Here is a 25,633-nt window from a genome sequence, read left to right as displayed (position 1 = left end):
AGGCTGAGTGGGGTGATCTAAAACTCCCTGCATCCCACACTGCCTGAAGATGGGCAGAGCTTCCTGAAGAGCAAGGCCCCGCTCCTGATGCATTCTGCCCCATCAGATATACCTGCAGTACTGCACAGCATTCTGGGAAGCAAAGTTTAAAAAGACATTGATGAACTGGAGAGCATTGGGAAAAGAGGCAACCATAAGCCTTTCCCTTTGCAATTATTATCTCATTTGATCCCCACCACAACCCTGGGAGGTAGGTGCTGCTATTATTTTAGTGTCCAGGAAAATAAGGGAGAGTAACTCAGCCAGGATCACACAGTGAGGGCATGTTTTAAGATGGAATTTGAACTCAGGTCTTCCCACCTCTAGGAATAGCCCTCTCTCCATGGTGCCACATAGCCTCTGAAAGATCCACGTCATGAGGACTAAGTTTCAGTCTGGAGAAGAGAAGGCTCCAGGAGAACGCCTGCCTTGGAGGGGGGAGCACGGGCAGGAGGTCCATAGAAGCTCTCCGTGAGCCCCAGAGCGGGCCTCGGGGGCCTCGGCCTAGGAGTTGGCCAGCCACAGGCATGGCCTTCCTTTCATTGGACCCAACTCTCAAATTCTGGAATTCTCACTGAACTGAAGAACTTAATTCACCTCTAGGAGCAAGGAACTTGGATGCTCAGGGGATGAGCTCAATGACCACAGCCATGAGCCCTCAGGCCACAATGAAAGATATTGGACAAACTGAAAACTCTGAAATTCATCCCGACAACCAGAAATTAATAGTCTGGGAATAAAACATTAATGACAACCACCCCCACCCCTACCCCTTCCCCCATATACACAAGACAGGAGAATGGTACATATTTTGTGAACAGAAGGCTTTCCCATACAAGAAAGGCAGTGCTACCTAAACTGGATCAGTCTCAGTACCTGGAGTATCTGGCACACAGCAGACGCTTAATACCCATTTGCTGGACTGACAGGTGCAGAAATTTAATGCAATCATAACTGTGAGCAGGGGAGAAGAAACGGATTATCAGGAAAGGTTTCAGGACAGACAGGCCCTAAACAGAACTCGCAGAATGATGAAGCATTTGGGCTTGTATCCCAAAGAGATCATAAAAAAGGGAAAAGGACCCACATATGCAAATAAATAAATAAAATGAAAAAAATTTTAGCAGCACTTTTTGTAAGTAAAGGAACTGGAAACTGAGTGGATGTGGATGTATCAGCTGGAGAATGGCTTAGTAAGTCACGGTATGTGAATGTAATGGGTTATTATTGTTCTATAAGAAATGATTAGCAGAATGATTTCAGAAAGGAGAAACTTATATGAACTGATGCCAAGTGAAATGAGCAGAACCAGATTATCGTACATAGCAACATCAAGATTGTGTGATGATCAATTGCGATGGATGTGGATGAGGCAATTCAGGGCAATTCCAATATTTTTTTTCCCTCTTTTGGTCTGATTTTCCTTGAATAATGTGACAAATATGGAAATGTTTAAAAGTTTTGTACACATGTCTACCGTATATCAGATTACTTGCTATTTTGGAGAGGGGGGAAGTAAGAAAGGGAGAAAAAGTTTGGGACACAAAACTTACAAAAATGAATGTTGGAAACTACCTTTATATGTATTTGAAAAAATAAAATACATCAGAGAAAAAAATGATAAAGCATGTTTTAGAATAAAAATAATCTTATAGCACACCTCTCCCCACACTATTTAAAACCTTATCAATAAAGGGTCCCCATAATGAGCACCCATTGATCAGGTGTTTGTTGACTGAAAGCAACTGAAGACAAGAATACCACAATAATCAAGGCAGATCACTTGGCTGCCACTGGAAACATATGAAAGAACAAACTTCAAAAAATAAACCACCAAACCAAGAGTAAGAAAAAGCAAACCACTCATCTACCACAATATGAAGAGACTTCTCTATCCAAAAAGGCTGGCTTCATATTAGATTAACAAGAATGATGCTTAAACATTTAGTCCTGCACAATCTGTTCCAATGATAAATCTTATCAGTTCTAATGAGTATAAAGAACTATCATATATCTCAGTCACTCTAGAGAACCCCAATCTAATAGTCGCGCAAACAAGTAAAAATGAACCACTCCTAATTTCTACTAGTGGCTGAATTTCCTTGTTGTGACAGCAGATAGTCCCAAACTAGGATTCAAAGGTGCTGGGCCCAAACCTTGGGAGTTTCTGGCTAAGACCTACAAAATCAGGGATGTGGATTAGAGATCAAAGGTTCTTAACCTGATGACTGGGAACTTGAATTTCGGTATTTTGATAGCTGGATTTTAATAAGATTGATTTCCTGTGTAATCTTAATGTCTCTTATTTTATGCCCTAAAATAAAATTATTCAAGGGCTCCTAAGTTTCAGAGCACCACAGAGTGCATACAAAAAAAGCTAAGAAACCCTGGACTAATGTACTCCAAGACCTTTAAATTTCATGCTTAATTAAAAGTTGGTCGTACATGTTGTTTATTAAAAAATAATATAATATCCTTAATATAGATAGTGAATTTGAAGCCAAATAACTTGTTAAAGGTTACATAGCAAAAATGAAAGCTAAGATTCCCACTCAAGTCCATGTTGCCTCAAACCTGTGTTACATGAAGGTTTCTCTTCCCAGCTATATAATCTGAACATTTTAATACAATCACCAATTTAGGCTGTAAGACTGGTTAGAGAGAAAGGAGAAGTCTGTTAATACATACTGAAAGCCTCAGAAACAATGGGGAGAACCAGCTTCAAACAGCTGGGAAGTAAGAAGGGGGAGCTGTCCAACTGCTTTGCCATTTTGAGGCAGGCCCCCTCGTAGCAAAGACTTCTCCTTGGCTGTCACTCCTGACTTTTCAGCTGTGGTGACTGCTTTTTGATGCTCTTGGTTTTGGTTTAGATTGGATTCTGCTAGTTAACTCTCCACAAAGGACAACCCTTAAAGTTCGGTACTGAGGGGCCTGTGTTCTCCCCCTGTATTTTATTTGGAAGAGCCTCCACTCTAAGGAGGTTGACCTCTTTTAATTCCAAATGATTTGCCATTCCATTCAATGGTTTTGTCAATGATCTGGAGGGAGGACAAGGTTATCAACTTGATAGCTGACACAAAGCCTGGACCGACACACTGGACAAGAAAATCAGGCTCAAAAGGCCAAGACCAACAAAATAGAACAATGGGTCAAGCCCTGTGATATTACATTTATTCTGGCTGGATAGTAAGCACTATACCAGGTTTAAAAATTTTACTATACAATTACAGGATTGGGAAGGGAGTGGGTAGCAACACCTGCCATGTCTCAGTTCCTATGGTGAAAAAAAAGATCACGTCCAGGTCCCTTCCATCCTTAAGAAATGCTTTCTTGACCCTTCAATCTCAGAGGCATCCTTTCTTCCCTTTTCCAACCAAATTCCTACCTCCTCTTTTCTTCATTAATCAGAACGCACTCCAGTTATCAATGATCTGGAATTGCTCAACTTGATTGCCTGACTCAAATGACCACCCTCTGGCACTGGTCCTCCTCCTTCTCAATTTCCTTTACCAGACCATTCAAATCCACAGTATGAACACCTCCAAATTCTGAGTGATCCTGGAATCCTGCCTTAAGCTTCCTTCAATATTCTGCTCCTTCCTCTCTAGAGGAAGGGTTTTTTATATTTTTCCCCTACAAAGATGATTCCTACCTCTATATGCCCAACTCAAAGGTCTCTGGAGCTCTAGCCCCCCAACAGACACTTCAAGAATGAGGACAAAAAAAGCATGCATCTTTCTTCCATGAGTCTAATGCTCTTCACTCCCTCAATTTTTCCATTTATCTTGGGGGCTAGAAACCAAGGTATGCACCCAGGGTTCATGCTTCAACCTCCCCTCCTCACACAGCAACTATCTTGTATTGAAAACTTTATCTATACACGCCTGTGCACACCGCCTTCCCCAGGACCTAACCCATGGCCCAACCTCATAAGCCTCCCACAGTAAAATTGATCCCTCACTCTTCTTACCACAAGGCCATTCCCAAGGCACAGGAGAATGCTGGCCATGGTGCCACAAGCCCAGCCAACTGGTTGTGGGGCTGAACTAAATGGACCGGGTCCACTTGGACATCTTTGATCCTAAAGCTTCTCCTGGCCTACTCCAAGAGCTCCCTCTTCACTGTTTTCTCTGCTTCCCATCTTTTCCTTCTCTCCAACCTTACACAAAGTAGATAAATTAAAATTCCTAAAACAGAGACAATCATTTCAAACTCTTCTCAACAGCCTCAAGTGGCTCCCTACTACCCATAGAATAAAAAATTGCTTTAATATTTCAAGTCATTCAATGGTTTCACCTTAAATCTTTCAAAACATGACTGTTGCCTCATCTCTCATCAGGCTACACTATTCTCCCTGCTGCCCCAACCTTGGGTACTTTCCTCAGGGGCTCAGCTCCATTTAGCTTCCTTCCTTCTCCCCATTAGATGGCAAGCTGCTTGAGGAAAGACTTTTGGTTTTTGTATTTGTATACCCAGTATTTAGTACAGTGACTGGCACACGGTAGGGGCAGATTCTCTCTGGGAGCCCCTGTAGGACCCACCTCTATGCTGTACCCGACGGCTTGGGAAATGCTAATTCCTAATCAGGCTGAACGTGGACTGTAACTCAACTGTTTAGGCTTAGGGAATAGTTCACTCCTGATACTCAAATATTTTAAATTGGGTTTTTAACTCTTGAATCAACTCTGAAACTTTTACTACCAAACACTGGTATTAAACTGAAGGTCAACCAAAAAGCTGAAAATCACAAACTCAAACCTCTTGCTTAATATAGTTTCTAAAGTGAATGTAATTGGATGTGTGTTACCAAAGTGTATCATTCCTAAGAGATACAATCTTAAATATAGACCTGCTTTTGAGTCTAAGAGATATTTAGGAAGCCACCTGAGGCAAAGGACTCTACAGAACCCGGCCTTATTGGGGTCAAAGGTGAATAACCTTCACGGTACACTCAAAATCCCAACAATCCACAAGCCTAACATGAAACGCCTGGGGTGATCTCATCTTTCCTTACTTCTAACATGCAAGGAGATGCTCCTGAAAGATTTTTAAAAGTCCCACATGTTCATTTCTCCCAAAAATCAGGTCTGCTTTTTGCTATTTCTGTTAATTATCCAACAAGACAGATGTCATCGGTCTGATTAAAAAATGTCAAATTTCAAAAATAAATACGTGCTGGTTATTGTCTTGCTTTACCTGCCAACCTGTTTTCTTTGCTGTCTTTGCAGTAGCTATTTCTGAGATTCGTTTTTTCTCCTTTTCTTTTTGCTTTGCCTGTTTCTCCTTAGAAAGAATGCTGGAGGATTGCACATATTTAACCTATATCAGATTGCTTGCTGGCTTGGGGAAGGAGGAAGCAAGGAAGGAAGGGAGAAAAATTTAGAACACAAAGATTTACAAAAATGAATATTGAAAACTATCTTTACATGTATTTGAAAAATAAAATATGGTTGTTAAAAAGAAAAAAAAAAAAAGAAAATGCTGGAACAGAGTCCCCAGCAAATCTAATTCATTAGGGGTTTCAAGAAAGACCACCCTTCTTCACCAAAGATTACAAAATGGTCTCTTTCCAAATCTGGAGGATTTGGATACAAAATAGCAAAGTCTTCATCTCCAAAGTAGCTAATGTGTACATACTAATGGAAAAGGCCCAACTTCTAGCAATTAGCCATGGGACATTGGAACCCAATATCCCTGCTAGCATTAAGAACTAGTCTGTGATTCCTCAGCATAGAGAGTTGGGTAACTCAAAGAGATACACAATTTCTAAAATGTCACATTTTTGGCAAAAGGGCAACAACTTTCTATCTGATCCTCATTCAATTTATTACTTTGAATCATATAAATCAAAAGATTTGCAATTATTATTATTGTAAAAAAATTATAACTAACTGCCAACATACTAGGTCCAATTAAATTACTCTTCTTTATTAAAATAGAATACATGGAAGAAAAAACCCACCTAACAAATTTAAGTGAACTCTTATTAGATTATCTGTAATCATTTTGCAAATCTCGAATCGCTCCAGAGATTTTAATTCATGATCTGGCAACTGGGGGTGAAGGCAATTAGAATGAAGTGGAAAACTTTGCTTATTTCTACCATTCAAGTGGAATATATAAATATCACTGGCATTCTTGCTTCAATAGGTATCCCAGGGAGACATATTCTATCAGTTCCTTACATGGTCATCTTTTTGCAAGCACCATCACAGGCTAGCTATTTCAATATGCTTAGATTGGAGACGCAGAAAATGCAGCCTTATCTCCAGGACTGGATAAAGTTCGCTAGCAAACGACACATCAGCCCCTTTTCGCAGCCTCAAGGATTCGGTTCTCCTTTGGACAGTCAAAATGTTAATATATTTTTCACAAAATTTTTAGTTATTTTGAATGCCTCAGCACGGTATCAAATGGAACAGCTATATGGTCTATTTCAAAGATATTGCCATCTGTCCAATTTACCTGCCAGCTTACTGATAAGGATAACCCAACAGTTACTATTTATATCAATGCCTCTAAGTTGTGGCCTGATTGCCAGCAAAGCCAAAATAAATGAACTGCCTTACTATGCACTTTAAATTGACACAAACTCCTTCCCATAAAGAGAATTTTCTAAACACAACAGCCTTAAGTAGAACTTATTTGAATACACATATAACCATATTTTTCTATAGTTGAAGACTTCATCCTCCTACCACTCTTGGAAACTATTACACCCAACACGAACTATTATTTTTTCATACAAAAAGCACTAAGCACCTACCATGTGCTCGATACTCAGGTACAGAGACAGTAACACAAGTTCCCAGCCCTCAAGGAGTTGACTTTCTATTGGGTCATGTTGGAGATGGGAACAACACTACAAGTCCATAAAAACATATGGACACAGTAGACACAAAGCCTTTTGTAGAAGGAGGACACTGCGCCTGGGGGCGGAGCAGAGAGAATCAAGAGAGGCTTCCTGAAGGAGGTGACACTTGAGCTGAGCTTGGAAGGAAGAAAGGCGTGCATGAGGTGGAGGTGAGAAGGAGGCACATTCTAGTCCGGGTCAAAGTCGGCACAAAGGCCTGGGAAGGCAGGCAGCGCCCTCCATGTGCCACGTGTTGAGTGTGGGCGGCACAAAGAAGAAGCTAGAAACAGAAGATAAAGAGCTCTGAATGCCAGGGGAGGAAGTCGGGATCAGCTACGTGGAAGATGGATGGGGGAGGGGAGATCCCATGGTTGTTGGGAAGTGGTCTTGGCAAGAGACCATCAATGAAGGGACGGGGAGAAAAAAGATACCTGAGGGATCTACACTGGTGGTGCCTCGGCAAAGAAACAGGCATGTGACAAGGAAGGGAAGGTCTGAGGCAGGGATGGCCGGAACTCATGAGCCCTGCGAGGAGCCACCTGGATGGAGATGGTCAACAGGCTCCAAGCGAGGAACAAAACCGCTCGGGATTCTGGAGCTAAATGGCAGAAGCTGCTTAGGTCACAGCCATGGGGCGCACCTCTGCCTAGGGAGAGACCGAGGAGAGACCAGCCAGGGAAACCTGGCCAAGGGAAGAAGGATCCTGTCCTAGGTGAAGGCAAGAACAAGGGTTGAAAAGTGCCAAAGACATCACTGGGAGCCTTCAGAGCAATCTCAGTTGAATAAAGTTGGAAACCAGATGACAAGGAGGTGAGAAGTGAGTGGGAGGTGAGAAAACAGAGGCAACAAACAGAGTCAGCTTTTTCGAGGAATGTGGTTGTTAAAAGCAGTCAGGATACTTGTTTGCCAGGATGGTATGGCCAAGAGAAGGGGAGAAGGCACCAATAAATAAGGGGAAAATAACTTGTAATTACCCGAATATACCTTACAAATATTAACCAAGGAAGACGTGTGCTTTAAAAACATGATGAGTAATAAGTCTAGAGACCAAGTGAGTTTTGGGTAAAACATGCCTCAACAGGATGCTCACACCTCTCAACTCAAGTCCAGTAAGACCACAGTCATGAACCAGCCCTCCCCCTCAACCCCCCCACCATGCCCCAATATCAAAACAACCCATATTCTCTTAGGGACGGGTTAGTCTTTAAGGAGAGTTGTTAATCTTCATGTCAGACTTTAGGATAAAGGAATAAGAAATATGTCTAAGGAGGGTTCATTTCAGGAGCTGGTAAAAGGTAACATATATTCCCACCAATCCAGAAAGCAAGAAAGCTACCTAGGCAAGATAAAAATACCAAATCTTGCGATTTTCCATGACTTGGGTATTTCATTCCAGAAACTCCAATGTGCCAAAAGCCCATTGGATACCAATTGTGGCTGCTTTTGTTCCCATTAAGCAGTCACAGGCTCTTCTTTCCACTTTTACTGTACTGGCCCAAGTATATCTGTACTCTCCAAAAATAATAATTTTTTTTTTGGGGGGTTACATATGTACAGACTGAAAAATGATCACAAGTCAGATTCAAAATACTGACCTAAAAGTAAGTCACCTTACTTTATATCAGAGCAAATTAAAGGCAACACCAAAAAGCCAGCACAAGTTAGAAAGAAAGTCCAAGTGGGAAGTGGAGCTATGTCTGCAAGCCAGTGGCCACCTCCCTCCAACTAAGAACTTTTGGGGAAGAAGGGGAAACCTGTCCTGGGTTAGAGTTAGAGGGGAGGGGCTCTGCAACGACACCCTTGGCTACAGAACAGGGGTCAGAGATATAAGCAGCACCAGCTTCCTTTACCTTGCAGCAATTGTTGTAATGCTTCTGCTGGGTTATGAGGCCGAACTAATCAAGCTCTTGTTAGGGTACAAAAGAGTATGGAAGTACATCTAAGCCGCCCTTACAAGTCAGCAGGTCCGGATGGACTGTCCCAAGAGCAGCAGAGAAACTGCCAGAGAGGCCCCCGAGACACACTGAGTGATGTGGAAAAGGATGCAAGAGAAGGGCACCAGGGCATTTTCCTCAAAGGGGGACAAGGTCAGTGAACTCAGCTTTAACTGTTTAGCAAAATTCTAGAACATCCAATTAAAGACAGATAGCAAACAGCTAACCAAAACCACACCAAGCAGGATCACAAAGGGTCAACATGGGCGGCACCAAGAATGAGTCACGCCATAACCTCACAGTCTCCTTTCCGACAGTTACATGGAAGGCTATGGATACAGTTTACCCAAACCTCAGAAAAACATCTTTATAAATCTCTCTAACCTCTGTAATATATTGTGTGTGTGTGTGCATAACAAATGTATTTGTAATCTCATCTCTTTTGTAGGAGAGATGCGAGCTCTCTCCATCAGAATAGAGTTAAGTGAATTTCAGACTAGTTCAATGACTAGACCTTCAGGAGTCTGGTTGCTAGGTGTCCAGTGCAATGAATGCCCCTGGGACCATGGCTTGGCCCCAGGCTATTTAACTTTCTTATTAATGACCTAGGATAAAGGATACAGTTCCTAGGAGCAAGAGATTGACATTCCCTTCTATCTCCCTATACCTTTCCCCTGATTCTCATCCAGGCCCTTCCAGAAACGTGCCATAGAGGGTTCCTGAATGCCGGAAGCCTTCCATTTCTTCTCCTGGCCTAGAAGGTCACCAATGGAGCTGTCCAACCACCAACCCTCACCCTTGCCATGTGCCAAGTCTAATGTCATCTCCCCAATGACATCTTTCACGCTTGTTCCTTTATGAAGGAATAAGTTGGTTCTAAGTCACTGATTAGACCCACCTACCTACTGTACACCTCTCCCCTGCCTCATATATTAATTTTCAACTCTTTTGGAGGCTGTTGTATTCAACTGGCAAGCATTTCTTATTTGTGGGCCCGCCACATGTTACACACACGCACACACATAGATGTATTCCTGTATTACATAATAAATCCTGTAACATTATATTCCGGTGCAATCTGACCTTTATACCACATGATATATATTAAAAATGCATTTTATTTTTGATAGAACACACCGACATTTTTTCCACTTTCAAGATCTCTCTCCTTCCATCTCTTGCCTCATCCAGTGGTCATTTCAACATGGAAATTGTTTCAACACAGAAAATGTTTCTAAATCGAGTCTTTTCTCCCTTATTTGCAAAGTGACAAAAACAGGAGAGATGCAAAAGTTCCTTAGGACAAGAGCTAGGATTTGAAGAGACTCACCAAGCTAGAATCATTGAGCTGAACTGAGGAAATTACATTCATCCCTATTTACTTTCAAGTAAATATGACAATTCAAAAAAAAAAATCCACTTCCAAAGTACAGGGTGGAGGAGGGCAGCTAGACAGAAGACTGAATAGAATAGATATTGGGGCTTTAATAGTGTGGTACCCCCTGAGGCCAAAGAAAGTAGTTTAATACCATGTTGAGAGCCAGGTTTCAAGGGAAAAGCATGTCTCTCTTCTTTGGCCTGGTCAGACTAGGTAGATTCTGCTTTCCATTTGGGGAACCACATTCTAAGTAGGGATTGGATAAGAAGGGGAGGAGGGCAATCAGCATGGTAAAGGGCTTTGAGGGGCATAAAAGTGAATTTTCAAGTATCTGAGGGGCTCTCCTCTGGAAAAAGGGTTACTCGAGATCACTTTTGCCCTAGAGGGCAGAACTAGGGAGGACAAGACAAAGAATGCAATTTAGGCTGCTCTAAGGGGCTGAGCGAAGGTAACTAACCCTGGACACTAGACAAGTGGTGGGAATTCCACAATGGTCTCAGTAAAGAGCCATGCTCCATGCCCTGAGCTTATAAAACATCCTGCTATTCTGTGACTCCCCGCTCTTGTTCTGAGTCAACTCAGCTTTCCTAGTGACACTTTTAAAGGACATTTTTTCCTTATTCATTGAAAACAGGCCAGTCCTCCTTTATTTATTTATCCCCTCAGAAGAGGTTTCCAGAAATTTCTTCTTCTCCTTTGTCCTTTTCTGGAATCTCTTTCCCAGGGAGCTTTTGAACAATTCCATCTACTGATGAAATTAAGAGCAATGGCTCACTGATTGAATGTTTGAATGGTCTCACCAGCTAAAACTGGTTAGGAATTAGAAATGGCTTCAGAGCCTTATCATTAGGTCTGACAGAAGATGTGTATTCTGCCAGTAAGCTGAAAAGGGACTTATTAAAAAAAAAAAAAAAAAAAAGGAATAATTCACAAACCCTTAAATTATGCAGTGTGACTTAGCACATTCCACCCACCACATTTTATACAAAAGCATCAATGACAAACTTCATTTCCTTTGCTCCTTTGCTAATAGATGTTCCTCCACAGAGGGGTAACAAGTCCTGAACTTCATGTAGGCAGACAAAATGAAGGGGCTTGAATCCTGACTTGTCCCCCTAACTAGTTGTGTGACCTTGGAGGAAGTTTTGGAACACTGTGCTTCAGCTATACAGCACCCACCACTTGGGGATGTTAGGAGGAAAACTCTGTAAACCACAGTGCTAAGAAATGTGTGGTTGTCCTTTTTAACTCAAATAGTGACTAAATCACTTCCCCTTCCTGCCACCATTGATATGGCTAACTCTAGTGCTCAAGTCACCACCACTGACTGACTACAATATTAATGCCCAGCTCCGGGAACAAAGCCCCCATCTGATGCTATCTCTAGTTGCAACTTCCTTCCCAAGGTCACCTGGAGGCTCACCAGCACAATAGGGAGCTGAACAGGGCGCCATTTTGGTAGACTTAATTGAAATGACCTTCTGCTACTAACCACTCCCCTTTGGCCAGACCACCAGCAAATATTAGTGAGGAAATAATCATGAAAATAAAAGTCAATTAAATGGTAAACTCCTTCTAAAAGGGGAAGATCTCATCCACACTAGAGAAAGATAAATCAATAAACAAACATTTATTTAGGACACAAAAAGAAGTAAAAGATAGTCCCTGCCTTCAAAAAGCTCCCTAATCAAATTGGGAAAAGAACAAATACATAAAAGAAAGCTAAATCATTGAGAGGAAGCACAACTGAGGGGGTGGGAAAGGTTTCCAGTAGAAGATGGGACTGATTCATGACGCCAAGCGTGGCGTTCCAATTTTTTTTTTTTTTTTAAGAACAAAAGTTCTTTGGCATCCACTTGGGACCAAAAATTGAACAACCCTTTGTGGCCTCTGAGTTCAACTCTTATTTTACAGATGAGGAAACAGGGTGTGGAGTTATATTAATAAGTTATTCTCCAAGATAATATTTAAATGGCTTTTTCATGAGAGAAAAACAATTTGTAAGAGAGAGCTTGTCCCTTAAACCTAATTCTCATGGATAAAATCAAGAACAGGTTTTTTGCTGGGTTCTTTTTTAAACATTGTATAAAGAATGAAAACAGAAAAAAGTCATGTCCTTTATTTTCAAAGCCTTCACATGATCACCACATCCCAATTAAAAAACGTTAACAATTTCAGCACCATTCTTGAGTTTCGGCATAAACCAAATACAGTAATTCAAACAAATTTTGTACAGAAAACTTTAGTAGTCAATGGGTAGGGGAAGATGCCAAAACACTCTGAAACATATAATTCAGGAAACAGCTAGGCTCTGTTTTGAAGCTGGCCTACTCCTAAAATGCGATAATAAGATAATTCATCTATGCAAGAGCACTCATTTAGGTGTAATTACAGATAAACACACAGACTTAAGCATAACAAAACACTACAAAGCAGAATGCGTAGATGCACCCAACTACTCACCAGCTATTTCCACAATATCCCCAGGAACTATGTCTTTGGCTTTGATCCGCTGAACACTCTTCCTGTCCTGACGATAAACTTTACCCATTTCAGGTTCATATTCCTTAAGAGCTTCAATTGCATTCTCAGCATTTCTTTCCTGTAAGAAAAAGATTATTAAATGCCTACCAATGAGTAGTTTATAAAAAATGGAGGGGAAAAAAGACATTTCAAGAAGTGTTACTGATGGCAATGTCACCATTAATTAACAAAGTAAAGCCAGATTACAAACTATTAATCTCTTACTGTCACTTCATTCCATTTCTAGACCAAAGAGCCAATCAAATTTAGAACTGCTAAGTCTAGTTAAAATTATAGTCTGGAAGAATGTTGGAGACCTAAGTGGTCAAGATCATTGTGATGAAAATTAAGTTATCCAAGACTACTTCACAATCTCACACTACCAAAAAAATTTCTATGATCTGATCAAACAGACTGAGGACAAGAAAAAAGAAAACAGCAACAGTTCTTGGATACCCTCCACCCTGTTGTCACGCATCATGGACATTTTAGGAAGTCAGTATCTATTTGGAGTTCCCCTCAGATCACAGAACGGGAGAGCTGGAAGCAATCTAAGATATTATCTAGTTCAATTCTCTTATTTTATAGTTAAAGGTGGCCCAGTGCCATTAAGAGACCTGCTCAAGGTCACACAGACCTTTCAAAAAAAATCACACCCTTCCCACAAACCCCAGAAATCTGTCCCAGAAATGCTACAGACATCTTCTATTTATCACACAATGATCCAATTTACCACATTTCATATTAAACTTAATCTCAGAAAGTTATTTTGTCAAGGACATTCCCCCTCCAGTTAATCCTATACACTACCCTCAACTTGGTTTTTATGCAGAAATTTCAAACTCCATTGCAAGCATAAAATACAAACTCCCTTCAGATCCAAGATTCATCTTATGTGATTTCAGGCAGTTCTCTTAGTGATTCTGGGGCCACTTTCCTTATCTATAAAATAACAGGCTTGAATTAAAATTCCTCTAAGATTGCTTCTCTCAATTTTCCAAAATTGACCTCTTTTGTATTCTTAAATGCAGCCCACCTGGCCCTTTCTCTGTTCCTTATGCCTCATTTATGTGGCTTTGAATTGGCTTTGCCCCAAAAGAATTCATTTTTTCCTTTAAGAAGGAACAGAAGCACCATCTATATACCAAGTCTTCCCTGACCCTTCCCTACCTAACTGCTAGAGCCTCATCCCCTTAGCTATCATGTATTCTTTATTCTTTTTTTATTCTGTATGCATTTGAATATGTGGTTTTCATACTCTGTCTTTGCATCCCCAGCGTCTAGCTCAGTATCTAGTACAGAGCACAAACTTAGAATAAGTAACTGGGGCCACATTCTCTCCCTACTCATTTGATGACCAGTTACCATAATTATCATTTTCATGTTGGCTGATAATGACCAGATTCATATCCACTCTTCAGTTCAAACTCAATACCTAGTGAGCACCCCAAACATGTAAAAAACAGAAGTCATTCTCTCCACTCTCCCCCCAACTTTCCTATCTGTGTCTGCTGAAGGGTACCACAATGCTTTGCGTCACTCAGTTCTGGACATCTGTGAAATCATCCTTGTTGCCCTGATTCCACAACTTCTACCTTATACTCACATGACCTCTTGGTTGAACTCCTGTAATAGCCTAATGCTCTTCCTTACTCAGATCCCTATGCAGTTCAACCAAAATGGCCAAGTGATTTTCCAAGGAGAGGCCTGACCACATCTGGCTGACCAATGTATCCTCCCCCTCCCATTAAGTGACTTTTAGGAATAGGGACTTTGAGACAACTTCTTTTCCAACCCTCTCTGATCCATTGAGATTAGCCCTCTTGCTGCGTTCCAAGATGTCTTTGCTATCTAAATCTCCTGATTCTCCTCTCACTCAGCCTCTCCAATCCCTGAGTTGCCAATATCTCACCCACAAACGGACTTGTGTAAACACCAGTAATGTACCCATTTCCCCAACTGAACAGAGGCTTTGCGTGGGCAGGGACTCGTTCATCTCTTGTATTGGTTGGCACCGATCACGGCACATTTGTGATTCAGTAGCGTCTCACTCTCTGTGACCCCATGTGGGGTAATCTAGGCAGAGACACTGGAGAGGTTGGCCAATTTCTTCTCCAGATCGTTTTACAGATGAAGGAAATGAGGCAAACAGGGTTAAGTGACTTGCCCAGGATCATCTAGCAAGGAAGTATCTGAGAGTAGATGTAAACTCAGGGAGATGATTCTCCTGACTCCGGCCAGTATTACATCCACCGCACCATTAGGGGCCAACAACAACAAATGCACCTGGAACGTTAACAGGTGATTAATAAATGGTTACTGATTAGGTATGCCTCACTCTTCCAATTCATTCATCTGTAGATCACAGGTAGGAACTGGCCAGGACCTTTAAAAGGCTGTTTACATGGGGCCTAAAGAAAATATACTCATATACTGAAGTTATGCTAAATTAAGAAAACCTAAGTTCAGATGCAAGAAAGAATTTTGCAATTTAAAGTAATCTTAATTACACAAAAACTTTAAAAAGCCAATTTAGACATTCACATATTAGGACTGCTTTAAGTATGCTTGTGTGGAGAAGATGTATATCTGTGTTAATGTGCTACAGAGCCTAGATTTCAAAGCTCAAACCAATAGTTACACTGACATGACCCCTTTCCCCAAGTAGGAATATTTTATGCCTCGTTGAGATTTGGGGGAAAATTTTGAGTACTGCTGCTGTGGTCAATTTAAAGAAATTTCCTCCTTTGTCAATTCAGGCAAATTCACACAGTCACTTCCCTTTCCCTATACTGGGGACATGTAGGGTGAAGAGCTTCATCACACGGCTAAAATTTAAATAGACCCTTGGGAGAAAGAGCAAATAAGTCACACTTTAACTATATTATGCTCACCAAAAATGAGCAAAGCTTTCTCAACAAGAACAAGGAAAAGCAACATTCCAAAACATCTAGAAACAAAAGGCCTGGGGCAGCTGGGTGGTGCAGTGGATAGAGCACCAGCCCAGAAATCAAGAGGACCTTCAAATTCAATATTAGTCTCTAGCATTAAGAATAGTAGATCTCCATCATTCACACTATATAAAGGAAACAAACAGTCCTCCAAGACCTCTGTGTGAGTGAGCCACTGAAGTGGCCCCTCAGCGGTGCTACCCTGCCACCAAACTGCTCTTCTGCCATTCTTCCCCGAGAACCAGCTCTTCCTTTTGTTTTCCCCATTTCTGCCAGCTCAGAATTACCTCTGGTCACTTTGTGAGGATCACTTCCTCACAGCCACTTGGGCAGGAGTCACTGCCTCCTAATGTAGCCAAGCTTTTTGCAACTCCTTCTCTGGCTCCCCCCCCCCCCCCCCCAGACCCCAGCCTCTCCTTCTGCCCACCCAGCCCATGTCACAGCACTCTCTGCAAATGTCAGCCCCCTTGGGCTACTGATCTCTTCAAAGAGAAAAGAAGAGAAGAGAAGAGAAGAAAAGAAAGAAAATTAGCATTTATCTGGAATATGGTAAAGCAATGTTCTTGGAAATGTTGCCAGTGTATTTACTTCCATTACTGTTCCAGGGCATGTGTGGGAATAATCACCAATCCCCACCTCGCCCCGAATCTCTACTTATGCTTGCTGTGAGGCTCTGGGCTTCTCTCCACCACACCAGACAGTGCCAGGGACCCATGGGCACACAAAAACCCAGTATATTACAGTTTTGTAGCGGATTATTGTCTCTTTGGTTTATATGTGGTACACTCCTTGTCTGTATCCCCAGAGTTTAGCACAGAGCCTGACATAAAGATTTATTAAGTTGACTTAATAAGCCATGAGCACAAGCTTGCTGAGTGATTGATTGGAGGGGAAAGGAAAGGAGCATACTGTTACACCACGAAGCATAGGCCAAAATCACAAGCTGATGTTGAGGTCCTAAAACTATTTCCCAGGAGTCAGGAAAACCTAAGGAAAGTGATCTCCTAGCTCTCTGAAAAAACCAGGTAACTTCTTAGCAAGTAATAGGAAAGAGAAAATGTAAATTAAAAAATCCAAGAAGGGAAAAAAAGAGTTTGCTGCAGACAATAAGACAGACTCAGACTGCTTCTTTTTATTTAATCCCTTCAGAAGATTACAGATCTTAGATTAGAATGGAAAGGGATCTTCTGGGTTAACACCATCACCTAAGAGTTACACTGCTAAGGTAAACATTAGGGCTTACCTGCCACACACCCACAATGGCATTGGCCACTAAGATAAGCAGGATTACAAAAGGCTCCACGAATGCTGTGATTGTTTCTTCACCTTCTTCAAACCAGGCCAGGACCTGCAAAAGAAATGATACGTGCTACAGTGAGCAGAACATGCTGTATTCCACTTAAAAGTGCCACTTGATTTTTCTTTAACATTCTCCAAAAAAGCCCAAGAACAACAGCAGGGTGTTTGCAACTAGCACCAGGCTACTTATGACAATTCGTGGATATTTAGGGTCACCAAAACCACTTTCTGAGTGTTGAGCATCATCAGAAAAGACCATCACATTTGTATTCGGGGGAGCCAGAGCAGCAGTCTCCCAACTACCCTCATCTGACCCTTGTCACCTGAGGCCCTTGCCCCCGTCTCTGATCTGCCCACCCCATCTCTAACTAAGCCAATCTCTTGCTAGAAAAACAAGAATCCTGCAAATTCTCCATAGCTCTCCATTACATACAAGTACAAGTGACTTGGGCCTTCCTATCTTATCTTATCCTCTCTTCCCTCTGCTCCAACCCAGCTGATCTCCTCATTGCCCCAAACATATCCTGTACTTGATACAGAGCTGGGCAGACCACCGGTGCAGATAGCCATTCACTCCTCTAGCCATCCATCCATCTCATGAATACTAGATTCTGGCCTGAGGGCTCCCTTAAACCAAGAGCAATCCCTTCCCTATCCAAGCTGTCAGAGTACTTTGTACCTCTTAACCCTTTCAATTATTAACATATTAAGCTTAAGCAATAAGAGTCACAAAGGACCTTCCTCACAACCACTAGCAAGAAAAGGAGAGAGCTCACCTGGAGTCACAGAGCCTTATGTCCACCTGTTCTGTCCAGGGGTCCTCAAACTATGGCCCACATGCCAGATGCAGCAGCTGAAGACGTTTATCCCCCTCACCCAGGGCTATGCAGTTTCTTTACTTAAAGACCCACAAAATAAAGTTTTTGTTTTTACTATACTCCGGCCCTCCAAAAGTCTGAGGGACAGTGGCCCCCTATTTAAAAAGTTTGAGGACCCCTGTGTTACACTCTACTTTCTTTGAGTACAGGGTTCAAATCTTACTCTTCTTTGGTGCTCTCCCATGATTTACCAACCAGTCACTTTTGAGAAAAGCTTTACATCTAAAACACTACCATCTGTTCCTATCCCAAAGCAGCCAAAGAGAGTGAAAGTACTAACTAAAGAAACAACTTGGTTATTGGTCTGAAATAGTTTGGATTAAGGAACTAATGGTCAACAGAATGCTTTGGGCATGGGAAGCAGAAACGGTTGTTAAATTAACAAGGATGATAATATACTTTAAAAAAAAATGATCATCTGTGTCTGATCCAAAGGGGAAACAAGCAATGAAAATTATGCTAATGAAATCAGTTAATTAAAAGTGATTTAAATTCAGTTAAGCAGTAGATAGGATCATGTTAGATATGAGAACAAAAGCAACCAATGATATATTTTTAAATATCTGGGATTTTTACCCCAATTTTGTTGAATTTTTTTGTTTGAAATTTTATTGAATGCTGGTTGAGAATAAAACTACTAAAATAGTGCAGTGACTTTTTTTTAAAAATAGATTTTGTTGGTAGCTTTTCTTTTTCTTCCCCCTGTATCTCTCCTCATAGAGATCACTTTTATAAACAGAATTTTTTTTTAATAAAGGAAAGGGAAATAATTTAGCAAGATTTTTTTTTTAATCAGACATCTGCAATATTAGGAAAAGACTTTTTTCAAGTGTTATGTTATTTCAGACCCATGGCACACACCTAGAGTAATTAGGAGGCCATTGGTTAACAATGTCAGGCCAGGAGTCAGGAAGACCCAAGTTCAAATCCAGACTCAGACACTTCCTAAGCTGTGTAATCTTGGACAAGTCACTTCACCCTGTTTGCCTTAGTTTCCTCATCTGTAAAATGAGATGAAGAAGGAAATAGCAAACCTCTCAAGTGTCTTTATCAAGAAAACCACAAAAGGGATCACAAAGAGTTGGACATGACTGAAAATGACTAAATTAACACAAGTTCAAGCATAAATATAGAATTCCAACCAAACCAGGTAATGATGGGATTACATTAACAGGAGTGTCTTAAAAATTAAGAGCAGTAGACATTACCCTAAACTTATTGGTGCCAAAGCTAGCATTAATTTTAATATGACATGCTATTACCTCTTAAGTTGAGTGATAAATATAAAGAGTTCAAATTAAAGTATCCCAATTTAACTAGAACGGATTTTGAAGAGAGAAATTCATTCCAATATTTTAGGACACAGATTCTGTATTTTAAACAAATATTAGTAATGGTAGCTATTAAGAGTTCAAATGATCTAGTTAATAGACAATGCGTATATTTTTGACCATTTTTGGAATAGCAACAGAAATACCTGTGTAGAAAGCTAGCCACAAGAAATCAGTACGGTCGATCCAATGGGCATTTCAATGCTTACTATTTAATGAATTCTAAGGGCAAGGCATAGAAATAAACATGGGGGAAGGAGGCAGAAATTGGAATATAATCAAATTTCCAAAAAGATTCTGAAAATAAAGAGGTAGGCAGAGCCTAAGAAGAGAATGCAAATGGGCCAAGTTGGGCCTAGGTGGCCGAGACACAGAGCCCTGTTCCTGGGCTCTGACACACAGAACATTACTGCAGGCCCTGAGGATCAGGCCTAGTGCCAAATAGACAACTTCTCTGAGGAAGTGATAAATTGTGATGGATGCAAGATCGCAGCTGCTCTGCTGCTAGCCTTCCAAATGCTTGCCAAGGAGAGTGTATTAGAAATAGGAAACTTAACTCTCCAGCTAAGAAAAAAAATTGTTGGACTTGAGGAGGAACAAGGGCCTTTCTTAAAGGTCAGCGAGGCATTAGCAACTCGAAGATAAGCTTCGCACCTTGTTAGACTGGGGATGAATTTCCTTCTTGGCAGCAGGACCATTTAAGTAACAAACTACAGGCCTTCCTCGGCTTCTCTAGTCACTGGTGCCTTCCAGACTAAATTTACCTTCCATATACTCTGCATGTAACTGCCTTTTGCATTAGAACATAATCTTCTTGAGGACAGGTCAGGCTTTTGTATTACCAGCATTTAACATCGGTGCTTAAATAAAATGCTTGGACCTATTGATCTAGACTTTTTAATTTCAAGGGCAAGATTGTGTTAGTTTAATTAAAAAAAATTTTTTTCCATAAAAAAGTTTCATTGCGTTTTTCCTTCTAATATGAATCTAGGACTTAGCACAAAAGACTTATTAGATGAGTATTCTGGAACAATAAATGATAATATACTGATTAATTGCCGATGGATAAAATTCTTGTAACAGGCTTACCTTTAAGGACAGAAAGTAGCTGCTAATCATTTCTATTGCAAATAAAATTAGAATAATGGAGCCTTCCATATGACAAAGAACGAAAGACTTCAAAAGACAAGTATAATTTAGAAATTTAAAAAAGACAATGTTCTAATGTCAGACTGTAAACCCACAGGAATCAGCATTATTAACCACACTAGAAGATGAACACACACAACTGGCTTGTTCTACTGACCCAACTATTTCTTTGAACCTGAATACAGCCTTCTCTGTTCCAGGATCTGAGGATTCAGGGAAGAAGGGGACCACTTCAGTACTGACACATTAGAAAAAGAGGAAGGCCCGAGAGGTTCATGCTAAAGACCAATCATAGGCTGGAAACAGATTGGAGATAACAGTAAGAAACTTATGAAAAGCAACTACCACATGTGAGGTAATTGGACCAAATAAATCTGTGGACAGCACCAAACACAGACCCTAAGAACCCCAGGGTCACTCCATTTACATATGTGTGTGCAGGAGTGTGTGTGTTATGTGTCCCTCTCTCTGATGTATATATATAATCATTCTAGCCTGAGGGCCTTCTCTATATATTCTTTGGTGAATATTGCAGCTAGATGGCATAGTGGACATAGTACCAGGCAGGAGTCAAGAAGACTCATCGTTCTGAGCTCAAATCCAGCCTCAGTCATGTCCTAACTGTGTGACCCTGGCCAAGTCACTTAACCCTGTCTGCCTCAGTTTCTTCATCTGTCAAATGAGTTGAAGAAGGAAATGGCAAACTGCTCTAATAGCTTCACCAAGAAAACCCCAAATGGGGTCAAGAGTCAAACATGACTGAAATGACTAAACAACAAATCCCTACAAATCAACTATGTAAAAATAATCACAATTTCCTCTATTCAACTATGCCAGAACATAGAGTTAACAGCTTATTCTCTGGTTTAGTGTCACGCAGTCATAAGAAACATCACAACAAGTGTATTTTTTACAATCTAAGAAGAACTTATTATATATACAACAAATATCCCCCTATCTCTATTAGACAAGAATCAAAATTTTACATTTACACAATACATGTTAAAGTAACTAAGCATCACTATTTTTAAGGAAACTAATATAATGATTCAGAGCTGAAAGAGACTTTGAAGACTGTCTAATCTAACCTCTTTATTTTATAGATGGGGAAAAAATAAAGCTTGGAGATAAGTTCATTGGCTCAAGGTCACATAGTTACTATATAACAGAACCAAGATTCGAACACATAACAAAGATTCATTATGCCACAGCCTCCAAAGAATCAAAAATCAAAAAAGATAGCAATTCTGGACATTTCCTAGCAGGGATACCCCAAGATAAGTGGAATGTTACTTCCATGGGTCTGTAAAGGTTAGAGAACATGAGGGTTCTGCTTGAAATACTAGGAAAAAGACTACATGAATTCCAAGAAACCATTAAACTCTTGGAATTTCACAATAAACTTTATTTAATATTAATAAAATAAATATCCTTTCAATATCCACCACAAAATAAGGTTTAAAGTATACTATTCCAAACATAGATAGACTCTCTCTGAGGAGAGAAAGATTATATATTTGAAAGGGAACAGATTCTGAATGAGACCCAACCACCTCCTCAGCTTCCAACACTGATCCCTGTCTTTTTTTTTTTTTTTAATATCAACATCAACTACTCAGGAGCTAAGATTAATTTTGCTTCAACGTATACATGATCAAGCTTCTGATGTAACATCGCAGTAGGGGAGGGTAGCCGCTCGTGAAACCTAAGTACAAATTTGTCTTGGCCCAGAAATGAGATTTTAAAAACCATCTTAGCCATCTAGAAATGTAAAATATTCACCAGTCTAAATATTCAGTCTGCCTTGTTTTATGAAGTTAAATCAAATTCACATTTTATTCTACTTCTCAACAAATTGTGATTAGTTCAAGGTAAAGCAGGCAAAGTCATTTCCAATGTGCTTTAGCTGCCTACTGTTTATTCCTTCTATAAACTATTCAGGACTATTAGCAGTTGCTTAGTCCCTAAATGAATTCACACAGTATTTGAAGTTAAAAGCTCAAGTGAATGTTAGTGGTAACATAATCTGCTGAACCTTCTAAATAGCAAATTGATTAATCTATAACAGAGGATTCTAATTTTCTCAGATATGTTGGAGTTAAACTATGTAATTAAAATTTTTTTTTTAAAATGAGGAAAAAGAGACATAGTAAGCAGTTGAGAGCAATTCAATAGGTTCAGCAAGTCATCTGCTGTGATATCATGCCTCAATTTTCCTCTAAGAGAAGAATCCAAGAGTCAGACCCTAAAGGTAATTGATGGCACTCTCAGGATAATTATGACGTATACTACACTTAGTGGGAAAAGGATCATTTTAGACTTACAGCACTAAAATTGTGTCTGCCAAATGTTTGCTGCTCTGAGAGCTGCCATTTGGAAAAACAACTCAGAGGTCTACTGTTTTAAGTCAATACCTCTGCCTATTCCTCAAATCTCCTTCTGCTGAAAGATGAGAGAAAAGACAACTAGAGGAAAGATGAAGATGGCCCCTTGGGATTACTGATAGCACACCCAACTGCTCAATGATTCATCTCCACCGGGTCGTTTGGGGGTTTTTCTAAAGCTAGGCCCGTCTGAAAAGCAGAGGCACACATGCCGCATGAACAGATGCGGTCATATCAGAACCAGTTCTTCCTGTCCTCAAGTTGGGGGTAGGGAAGAAATTTTTTTTTTTTAATGAATGAGATTATTTTATTTCATTCCAGAGAATCACATTCTCAAAGTTTTCCTTCTAAATCTGAGGTTCTCTTTCTATCACATTTAACAAATATTCTCTGGGCTCAAAAAAGAATAACCCACATGAGAATTTGATGATGAAGAGAACAAATCGGTTAATAACTTATCAAGAACATATTCGCCCCCATCACCTCCGGAGGCTCTTATTCTTTGCATCTCTCTCTCGTTTCTTAGCAACCCCACCAGCTCTCGAAAGCAAACCTAGACTTCCCAGCTCACACAACCATAAACTGCCCAGTTCAAATATTTTGTCTATAGAACAGGGTAAGCTGAACTCTGTCCTTGTCCATCTGAGGACTTCTATCTGTTTGGTAGTCAGTCATGAAAAGGGGAGGGGGGGGCGGAGGGTCTGACTTAGATGAACATACCACCACCCTGAAGGTCAGTGACCAAATTTGGTCAAGCACAGAGCCATCACCAGCGTCATCATTCTTGTCACAGTCAGAACCAACTGTCACCTTGCTATTACCAGAAAGGGAAAACAACTGGAGAATATGCTTTTGCTGAGTGCTATTTACAGATGACAATGACCCCATCATCATCTTCATGTGATCTTCCAATTTGTGAATAAGGAGAGCCAAATTTTAACAATAAAATGAAATTTAAAAGGCCTAATAATAATTAAAAACTTTGGTTTTAGAAGCTTATTTGGCTCTACAATATGTATTTGGAAAATCCAATTGGCTTTAAATCCCTTAGTTTAAAAAAATCCCTGAGACTGATGCATCCATTTACTTTGCAAAAAACCCCACAGTTTACATTATATTAAGACAAATGGCTAACACCAGGAGAGTACATCTTTGCTTATCCCCATTATCTGTTCTTAGTTTTACAACTTTCCTCCCTGCAACCTTTGGCTGACCAATACTTTTAAAAAAGAAAATTTTGTATACTTACAAAAGATATGCAAGCTGCCAGCAGTAAAATTCTAACTAATAAATCTTCAAATTGTTCAATTACAAGCTCCAATAAGGTTTTCCCTATAACAAGAAATGCAAATTATAATAATAGTTATCTTAATTGCTTCAGCAAGAAACAATGAAAAAAAACTTTTCATCAAATGACTTACCTTCTTCTGCTGGCAGTTCTGTAGAATGCAGAGATTTGCAAGGGAACAGCAGAAAAAAAGAAAAAAAGACATTAACATTTGGTTTTTCTCCAAGGAAAATTGTTAAAATTTAAACATCCCACATTCTAGAAGACAAAACCTTTAACCAGATCAGGGACCATCCTTCCCCCAGCTGACAATTAACAGAAAGATAACAATCTTTTTTTGTGTTAATGACCTTGTGCCTGTATTTCAGAGTGAAACCCAGCCCGGTAAGGCAGGGACCCTAAAAAGGAGACATTTCAACCAGTCCCTTCATCCTGCCAGATGTGTGTGTGTGTGTGTGGGGGGGGGGTGTCTTCTGGGGAGCACTGAGCCCTGCGTCCACGGGAAACCCATTTCTCCTGCCAGTCCACTGATCAGTTTCATCCCCCAGAGAAGGGCTGGAGTTGCGTGGGTGATTCACCGATGCACAAAAGGAAGGTCACAGACAAGGGAGCGGAGATGCGGCCCCGGTCTGCACTGGCCCATCCGAGCCCCCCGCCCCAGTGGGGAAGGCTCTGGGGAGAGGGATTAACCGAGCAAACCAGGTCGGGGAAGCTCGGGTGGGATAGACCCACGAGGTGGAGCCCCAGTCAGCCATCTTCCCTCTCTCTTAGGCCGCCTTTCCAGCCAGATGCGGACTCTACACGCCCAGACTCCCTCCGCAGAGGGGAGTCGGGGACCCCATAAGGAGGGGCTGCCTCCTCATCCTCCCGGACGAGCCTCAGGAGAAGGACTACGGGAAGCCCCCACCATGGGGGGCTGGCTGAAAAGCGAGGGTTCCCCTCCCCTCCTGCGCCAAGCGAGCACCGTACGAGGGTGGGGGGCGGGGGAAGGGCGGGACGGGCCCGGGGGGCGCGCGGGTGCCCCCCGGGGCGGAAGCCCCCACCCCCTCTCCGCAGCAGGCACGCACCGTTGGAGCCCCAGCGCTCCTTGAGCTTCTTGACCTGCTCCAGACTCAGCCCGGTGCTCTCGTTGACGCCGAAGTAGCCGAGCACCTCCTCCACGGTCTTGGTGTGCGCGTTCTCCATGGCTGCGGAGCCCGAGCCCGCCCGGGGCCGCCTCCGGCTAGGACGCGCTCGGCTCGGCTGGGCAGCAGCCCGGGCTCACGAGGCGGCGGGGGCGCCGGGCGCGGTGCTTCCCACCCCCAGCAGCAGCAGTAGCAGCAGCAGCAGCCCTAGCCGCGGCGCTGCCTCCTCCGCCGCCGCCGCCGCCTCCTTCCGCTCCGCCGAGCGCTGAATCACCCCACGGGCGCCCTCCCCCCGCGGCCCCGGGGCAAGTGACGCCGCTCCCCGCCCGATCGGCTCCGACCCGGGCCCGGGACGCTGCCCTCGACCGCCAACCGCCGCCCGGTCCGGCCCGGCCCGGCCCGCGCCTCGAGCTTCGCTCGCCCGCCCGCCGGGCACTGGGCCCCGCTGTAGCCGCGGCTCCGGAGGCGCCCCGATGCTCCCGCCCGGGGAGCTCTATCTAGC

At 41.8% G+C, this 25,633-nt stretch overlaps 1 protein-coding gene across 3 annotated transcripts in view; it reads right to left on the bottom strand.

The window, feature by feature from the left end:
- ATP2A2 (ATPase sarcoplasmic/endoplasmic reticulum Ca2+ transporting 2) overlaps positions 1 to 25,297 on the bottom strand; it is a 52,614-nt gene extending 27,317 nt beyond the window's left edge. For all 3 annotated transcript variants that reach the window (XR_007949664.1, XM_051972763.1, XM_051972762.1), the window contains exons 1-5: positions 25,075 to 25,297; positions 24,141 to 24,158; positions 23,969 to 24,051; positions 16,922 to 17,026; positions 12,668 to 12,806 (exon numbers count right to left, since the gene is read on the bottom strand). Coding sequence is in view for 2 of the 3 variants with exons in the window: in XM_051972763.1 (XP_051828723.1) it covers positions 12,668 to 12,806; positions 16,922 to 17,026; positions 23,969 to 24,051; positions 24,141 to 24,158; positions 25,075 to 25,192 (463 nt within the window). In the remaining variant the exon portion in view is untranslated. The remainder of the gene's footprint in view (positions 1 to 12,667; positions 12,807 to 16,921; positions 17,027 to 23,968; positions 24,052 to 24,140; positions 24,159 to 25,074) is intronic.
- Between the last annotated feature and the right edge of the window lie 336 nt (positions 25,298 to 25,633).

This window comes from Antechinus flavipes, chromosome 1 (assembly GCF_016432865.1).
Source record: "Antechinus flavipes isolate AdamAnt ecotype Samford, QLD, Australia chromosome 1, AdamAnt_v2, whole genome shotgun sequence".
NCBI classification, from domain to species: Eukaryota; Metazoa; Chordata; class Mammalia; order Dasyuromorphia; family Dasyuridae; genus Antechinus; species Antechinus flavipes.
This window is presented reverse-complemented; position numbering and strand designations above follow the sequence as displayed.